Source organism: Medicago sativa, chromosome 1 (assembly GCF_051527215.1).
Source record: "Medicago sativa cultivar Bolivia chromosome 1, Bolivia_mono, whole genome shotgun sequence".
In the NCBI taxonomy this organism is placed as follows: Eukaryota; Viridiplantae; Streptophyta; class Magnoliopsida; order Fabales; family Fabaceae; genus Medicago; species Medicago sativa.
The window spans coordinates 3,933,371-3,941,570 of record NC_140749.1 but is presented as its reverse complement, the minus strand read 5'-3'; the positions used below and the strand labels follow the sequence as shown (position 1 = coordinate 3,941,570).

The 8,200-nt window shown below is 30.5% G+C and overlaps 1 protein-coding gene across 3 annotated transcripts; it reads right to left on the bottom strand.

The window, feature by feature from the left end:
- Positions 1-3,089: 3,089 nt before the first annotated feature.
- LOC146951839 (bifunctional nuclease 1-like) lies at positions 3,090-6,628 on the bottom strand. 3 transcript variants are annotated; one of them, XM_085755401.1, is made up of 11 exons: positions 6,450-6,628; positions 5,386-5,680; positions 5,066-5,236; positions 4,898-4,947; positions 4,672-4,728; positions 4,517-4,582; positions 4,336-4,410; positions 4,018-4,136; positions 3,818-3,909; positions 3,413-3,467; positions 3,090-3,341 (listed from the first exon to the last, which is right to left on the bottom strand). In XM_085755401.1, exons 2-11 carry the CDS (start codon positions 5,669-5,671, stop codon positions 3,335-3,337), a joined length of 978 nt encoding a protein of 325 aa, XP_085611527.1. In that variant the 5' UTR covers positions 5,672-5,680; positions 6,450-6,628; the 3' UTR covers positions 3,090-3,334. The 3 variants fall into 3 exon arrangements, with proteins under 3 accessions (XP_085611527.1, XP_085611537.1, XP_085611542.1); XM_085755411.1 differs by having other exon boundaries at positions 5,386-5,682; positions 6,453-6,628; XM_085755416.1 differs by lacking the exons at positions 3,090-3,341; positions 3,413-3,467; positions 6,450-6,628 and having other exon boundaries at positions 3,539-3,909.
- Positions 6,629-8,200: the final 1,572 nt, after the last annotated feature.

Genomic DNA, 8,200 nt, shown 5'->3' with positions numbered 1-8,200 from the left:
CGGCTTTATTAGACACAATATATTTATTTATCCAGCTAATGATTGAATGAGTAGCTTTTCTTGGTGCTGATTCAATGCTATGAGTATTTACCAAATGATGTGAAATATTTTTTTAAATTTTTTTGAGAGAAAATATTTTTTTAAATATTACTTTATTTAAATGTGAAAGTCATTTTCAGAAAAAAAAATAATATAAAAGTGATTATAAAGTGAAAGGAACATTTTATTTTTACTTTTACTTTTTATAAAGAAATTAATTTTATTTTGATTCATGTTTTCAAAATTATCCAATTTAAAATGGTGAAATTATTTTTACAAAATTACTTGAAAAAAAATTATATTTTTTTAGCAAAATAATAATAATAATAATAATTATTATTATTATTATTATTATTAATATAATATACAACTATATACAAGCAAAATGTTAAGTTTTTTTTTTGTTGAGCAAAGCAAAATGTTAAGTTACCAACGGAGAGAATGAACTTATATTCACAAGAAATAAATATAAATCGTTAAAAAAAAACGCAAGTTTTAAGTTTTATACTCGAATATGAATTATCAAATCCCTTTTCATGAGAATGGCATGGTTAAAAAAAATTAAAAAACTAAATCTTTAACGTGCCGGTAGCGTTTCATTTTCCGGGTCCTACAACAAGTAATGCGTTATTATTTTCCGCCATGTGTCTTTAGGTAGGTCCACACCACTATTATTATTTTCTCAACGGCGCTGGTTGGTGGCTACGTCCAACTCCTTTTGCTATTATTTTTTGGGTTTGTCTAACATGTGCAATATTGCACAGGTTAAAGTAACTAAAAGTAGCAAATTTTTAATGAAAAATAACATTATCTATTGAAAAGTTATATATTTTATACAAAATGTACAAGTTTCAATGCAAAGTTACTATGTTAAACTTCTTAACATGTGTAAATTTGCACATGATAGAAAAACCCTTATTTTTTTTCATTCATTATTATTTGGTTTCTTATGCTACATCTCTTCTCTAAAGTATAAAAATAAGAGAAATGTTAACTTGTGCCCTTAAGGCACAAGTTAATGATTCAAATATAGAAAAAATTTATTGTTTTGTAATGTGTGCATTGCATTTAATATTTAACTTTTTAATGAATTGACTGCACAAAATTTTAGAAAACATTTCTTCTTTTGGGTTTCTTAACATGTGCCCTATTGGGAAAGGTTATCGAGTGCCCTGGGCATTTGTTAAGGGTCTTAAAGAGTACTAAATTTTTATAAAAACATGTATATTTAGTGCATTGAAAATTGAATTATTTGTCTTTTTTAAAGAATAATTTCCAAATTTAAAATGTTTAAAAAGTGCTCCGGAAACCCTCGTTGACAAGACCTTTTTTACTCTACTAGAAACTGGAGTACTGTAAAAGCACACAAAGCTCTTACTCCCTCCGTCTCATATTACTTGATATAGTTGACTCTGTCACGTATGCCAATGCACAATTTTAAACTTAAATTTCTTTAATAATCTAGTAGAAAAAATTACGAAAATTTGATATTTTGAAAATATTAATCGAGACGAATCTAACAACATCTTATATGCTATATTTTGTTTTTATATATTAGTAGAAAAATAGAGTCAAAGCATGTTACATGAATAGTGCAAATATTCTAAATAGGTCAAATAATATGGGACGGAGGGAGTACTATTTTGGTAGAACACGCAAAGAACAAAGATGATATTGGCCAATAGTATTTTACTGGTTCTGCACGAGTTGGGGACCAAAAGGAAAAGGAAGTAATTGACGAATGACTTTCCTTCAGCCGAAGGCATTGTTTGACCTTATTATAAACCAAATGCATTTGTACCAAAAAAAAAAAAAAAACAAATGCATAGTTGTACTCAACATTTGTTGACCTTTCAACAGGTAAGATTTTCTAGTAGCCCTACTATAATTTAAGATATACTCCCTCCGGTCCTATTTATAAGAGAAAGTTTAGTCAACAAAAGTTGATGTATCTGGACTGAAATTTTAACCAAATACATCCATTTTTGTTTACCCAAATTTCTCTTATAAATAAGACCGAAGGGAGTATTAACATCATCCAACTCACTGTAGGCCCTATTGCATTGACTTGCTTCTATATAGTGTTAGGACATGGAAAAAATGGAAGACTGTTGTTAGCATAAATTAATGTATGCTTATGTAAGTTTTATGAACATTGTTATACAAAAGTCTCGAGTTAGGTTTTGCTTTGATATCATAATTCCACATTCACTGACCGTTAGATCAAGATTAAACAGTGGCATTTGAAGCACAATTTTTTTTTTTAAATAATCTAATAATCACCGATATGATAAGGTATAGTTGACTATAGAAACATGTCAATACCACCGGGCCTACTATAAGGTGAATGATATTATATCTTCAATCATAGGGCTACTAGAAACTCTTACATGTTGAAAGGTCAACAAATGTTGAGTACAAGTTGTATGAAAGTGAGATTTTGATGTGTGTACTCCATCCGTCTCTCAATAGATGACCTAATTGACAATATACATTATTGACTTGACATATTTTGACCATATTTTTCTACTAATTCACAAAGATAAATAATATCATGTAAGATGTTGTTGGATTCGTCTCGATGAATATTTTTAAAATATTAAATTTTCATAATTTTTTTAGTAGAGAATTGAAGATATCAAAGATAAAACATATGCATCGGTACGTGTGTCGAAGTCAACTAAGTCATCTATTGAGGGACAAGATTAAGTTGACTTATCTATAGTTTGCTGTAACTAAAAGTGTGCTTGTGATTCTTTCATGATACTCCCTCCGGTCATTATTATAAGCAAAAGTCAACATTTTAGGTTCATTCATTAAATGATGATGTATTTGATCAATAATATAGACTAAATACATCATTTAATAAATGAACCTAAAAAGTTGATTTTTGCTTATAATAGTGACCGGAGTGAGTAATTGTTTTTTATCCATTGTTGTAAGTTCATAAATCATCTGATCAAGTCCTCACTGTAACCATGTCTATATATACAAGTTTTCTATAAGCAAGTCTACCTAAAAAAGTAAAAATAATCAAACGCACAAAATCATTAGGACTAAATAATTATTCACAGCAATATCCCAAGGAAGTTAAAAGCAATTACATGCAAACAGTTTTTGAGGATTGAAACAAACAACCGAAAAGTTACACATTATAGATACATTAGCATCGATGTTTAAATATATACAATTATTCACAGACAAAGACATTATATGTATATAGGCCTAGGAAGGGATAGACGAGACTGTTGTCAGCTGTATCCAAATCCTAGATTTTGTGTACAATTAAAAGAGTTCAGGACCTGCAACAAAATAAAATTAAGCTGTCAATTTTATGCCTTTGTAAAATTGTCATATAAAATTAATTTCATACCTTCTTTTCATGTTTTTACCAGCCCTATGTTGATTAAGCCTGTCCCTCCACAATGCTGGAGTTGCATCAGAAACATGAGAGGTGAAAGTAGCAAGATCAGAGAAGTACAATTTATATTCTAGTCCACAAAATGAAATATGGAATTTGCATAAAAAATAGTTGATTTTGTTCAAATCATTCTCATAACAAGACCCTCTCATGTTGGAGAGTAACATGACAGAAACCCCATCCAAGAGGAAAGTTAACAAGTTGATAGCTCTAACCAATAAGAGCAAAAACATCAAAGTATACCTATAACTAGGGTACGAACAAAATCACTGGTCTGTTCGCAGTTGCTATCATCATCAATCAAAACATAAAATTATAATTAGTAAATGATTGAAATAATCAGAAGACTGTAATTACCGGCATCATCGTAACGCTCTTCATCAACAGCTTTCAACATGTTGTTCAAAAGATTAAATTCATCAGTTTCAGCACAAGGTTGACCATTTGGCCTGCAATGTCACTTGTAGTTAAGAGGCGTATTTCACGAAGCAAAGGAGTGATATTGCAAACAAGTCAGTTGCATTGCCTTATGAGTACAAGTTATTTCACAAACATACTTGTCCATTTCAGTAAATAATCGACCGTCAAAACTAGGGATCTGCGTTGGCAATTTGCCTGATTCAATTACTCTCATTCCATCACTGGACACCAAGTACTTGTTGACTTGTATTGGCACCTGTGTCATCCGTAAAATATTAAAATGCTTGATCAACAATTTTAACAAGTAGAACTAAAGATTTTCCATCCAGTATTGCAGGGAAAAAAAATCAAGCCGTCATGTATGGCAACAATGATTAACTGTCAAGCCAAGCCGTAGGAGAATGCAATGTGCGCAAGTGATGATGTATTCAAATGTATGGATTTTCAAAGACTACCTTGCATCTTACTGCAATATTGATAGCATCAGAAGGTCGAAGGTCAAAGCTCCTACATTCTGCCTCATTTCCAACCTATACCAAATATATATCATCACTCGTAAGCACTAGAGGTGAATGTTGCATGTTTATGTCATATTTTTAGGGTTGGGAGGGAGGATAAGGAGTACAGAGTAAATGCCTTGGTAAGATACAACTGAGCAAAATATGCCTCATCGACTCTCCTAGTAACTCTGACAAGTCTGACCTGCAGAAGCACGGAATGACATGATGAAAAGACCAAAATAAAAATAGGATTAGAATTAAGAGTATAAAAAGAAAGAAACAGAATCATACTTGGTAACCCATTTTGTCAATCATCTCCATCACAACTTCATATAACGTAGGCCTAGCCTGATACAGCAACCAAATAGTGAGAATCAGCGTGGCTAAATTACATAGAACCAGAATCTTTCTGGATCAAACAATTGATTTTGTTATATATCTCAGAAGAACGAGGAAAAGAAGTCTTGACAAACATGTGACGGTAACATAGTGAAATTCAACTGACAAAAAGACATACAATTGAAACATTGCGTACTGCTGCCAGTAGTAAGACGCTTGGCATCTCCACTGCAAATAAAGACATTCCAGAAAATTACAATGGTAAAGATATATATAATTATCAAAATCAAATCCAAAGAACTAAACTTATATGATTAAACACATATAGGGTGTGAGAAAGACATACAAACAATTATAGGTAGAAGTAAGCCAGACCCATCTTCCATTTTCAAAACCATAGCGGGATGTGGTGAATAATCAGGAAGATGACCTCCCTGAGGATTGTTATGGACACATCTCAAGTGTTTTCCATCCCTCATTTTGATTATGAAACCATCTGCTCCACTCTTCACCTCAACTAGTCAACAAAATCATAGAACAATCACATACAGAAAATCCTAAAGACGAACCTCGTGCAACCATGCTAGTAAACAAAATACTAAATTATAATATCAGCATACTGTCATATAGATCGTACTTGAATTAACATGTAGTAGCTAAACATACCGGCTTCAATCACACTTGAACTAACATAATCTTCATCTTTTTCATTGAAACTTTCTGCCATACTTCCACCATCATTCGAGGGCGAATTTAAACTACAATGCACTACTGTATTGCTCTTCCGCGTGTTTATGTGGTAAGAAAGGAAACTCCTCTTAAATTCCCTTAGCCCCCAAAACTCAGTTCTAACACATCTAACATTCATTGGTCCAATCATAGGAAGGGTGCAGAACCCTGCAACTTTAGGATGAATAGAGGGACAGAAAACTGGTCCTTTAAGAGAAGCCATTCTCAAAACCTACAAACACCAAAAGAAAATAACCATGTCGACATTATTATCTTGGAATAAAAAAAAAACTCAATTGCGCAAATATAACTCCACGGAATTCATCAATGACAAAAATTAAACATTTTATTTTAAGTAGACCATGTAGCTGTAGCTGATAGCATACAAAAACATCAGCAATGCACACCAATTGGTTGAAAGCTTAACAATATTTCATGACATGTCCCTACATGCACTTATACTATCTAAAATGGGCATGTTTGGATTGACTTATTTAAGCTTATCTACCAGCATAAACACTTCTGAGATTGTTTGGGGGAGCTTGTGAAAACAACTTATGACACGTTCATAAGTTGTTTTCAACTTATTTCCATAAGTTCTCCAGGATAAGTTATGAAAACAACTTATAGCTTATACGAAAACAGTTTGACTTTATTTTATAATAAGCCACAAATTAAACGCTTATGAAGCAACTTTATCATATGTTATAATCAACAAATTAAGTTGTTTATCCAAACAAGGCCCAAGTCAAATAAAAAATCAGACTATTTAAATTTGCTGTGGCATTCAATTGAATTAAAGAATTCCTAATTATGTTGCATCTAATTCTAATCTAGATGAATCCATGAAATATGAAAGTATAAAACTTGTTTACAGTTGCTAAACTCTTAGATTAATAAATCAAACAAATTATAAAGAATTGAAACATGGATGCATGAGATGGTAATAAAATTAAATAAATTGATTGACATAATAATAAGTCAATAATTATTGTTGATACCTTTTTTTTTTTTTTTTGTGAGATTAAAAGAGAGAGAGAGTTAGAGATTATTATGAACGAAGGTTGTAACAGAAGAAGCTGGTTCTGGAACCGATGATGATCAGCGCAACAGAACAAGTTTGGATTATGTTTATGTTTATGTTCTTTCCTTTTCCACGTAACCGGATTTACCGCGGGTCAAGTTTAGTGGATGAGATAAGACAATAAATGGAACCTCTGTTGTGGGTGGGACCCATGCATGATCACTCATTTTGTTTAATTATCAATGACAGAAATAAATTCAAGAAAAATAAAATCAGAAATAATAGTAATATTTTATTATTTTAGATACAACATTGTCCAACCTTTCAGATACAAACATTGTTCAAGTAACGAATCAAAACGAAAGAGAGATTGTTAAAAATTTAACATTATCGCAAATGCCATAATTCCTTCTATCACAAAAATGTGAATGAATATTATTATCCTATTTGTAGTAAAATAGATGTCATTTAGAGCATATTGCACATGAATTAAGATGTGTATGTAATTTTGTACGATAAAGAGAAATTAACTTTACAAAATTATTTTTAACTTAGATAATTAATTAGCTCCACTAAAATATGAATTGTTTGAGAAAATTCAAGTTTAAATCAATAAGTCTTAATCAGACTTTACTTATCTCATGACCGAACTTCATATTATAAAAAACTCTTTTTTTAGGAATTGGAAGATTAAAACAAAAAATATATAAAAAAGAGAATTTAGAAAATATTAAAAAAAAGTAATAATATCGCAAAATGATTTATTGATATCTTAAAATGATATAAAATGAGATAGATATTTTTAGGTAGAATAATATCTATTGTGAAAATAAGGAAGTAGTATTTAATTATAGGGTGCTGCTAACCGGTGCTCCCGGGACATTGGTTAAGGAACAATAAAATTAATGAGTCTCACTTAATTTACTTCAATTAAAGTGAAAAGTTAGTCAACTTAATTAAAATAGCAAAACGCTGCATTTAATATCTTAATAATTTTGTGAATCATTTTTTTTTGGGTACAATGAATCATTTTTTTTAGGGGAATTTTATCTTGTGCCCTCAAGGCACAAGTTAAGAAGCCAAAGATAGAAATATTTTGTTGGAAATTGTGCATTCAATATTCTAGAAATTTAAAATCTTATATTTTCAAGACAAAATTTATTATTTAATTCCATTTTTAAATTCTTAACATGTGCCCTGAGGGCACAAGTTAACACTACCTTCTTTTTAATCCACTTGCTTCCTTTCATATCTTAACAATTTTTTTTTTCTCCTATGAATTTTACTCTAACCCATTTTTGTTTCCGTGAATTTTTTTTAATCACTTTTTCCTTACAAAAGTTGTTTTTTTTTTAAAAAAAAATTAAAATAATATAATTTGGGCTTTGGCGGCAATCATAGTAGGACTTGTGTTATTCTTAGTTTTTGTGGAATCATTTTCGTGGAATACAACATTTTCCTTTTTTTTTTTATTAAAAGCTGTAGAAATATGCATGCCTTTGAGAATTGAGAGAGTATTTAAGATAGCTTTTATTAATTTTAATTAGTTGACTTATTTTACACTTTGATTATGGTAAAACAAGTGGAACCCAACAATTAATTATTTCTAAACCAGTGCCCCCGGGACACTGGTTAGCATTGCCCTTAATTATATCATATTAGCGAGAAAAAAAAAGTAATAAAAATATCCTTATTCTTAATCATAAAACGAAAACTTCTCATAATGTT

Bases quoted from the DNA above. Each gene is read 5' to 3' on its own strand.
- LOC146951839 (XM_085755401.1), bottom strand. From the start codon at position 5,671: ATGGCTTCTCTTAAAGGACCAGTTTTCTGTCCCTCTATTCATCCTAAA. The intron at 4,583-4,671 runs GTATGATTCTGT...GTGCTTCTGCAG, and splicing joins TTGACAAAATGGGTTACCAA to GTCAGACTTGTCAGAGTTAC. The intron at 4,137-4,335 runs GTAGTCTTTGAA...CGGATGACACAG, and splicing joins ATATTGCAGTAAGATGCAAG to GTGCCAATACAAGTCAACAA.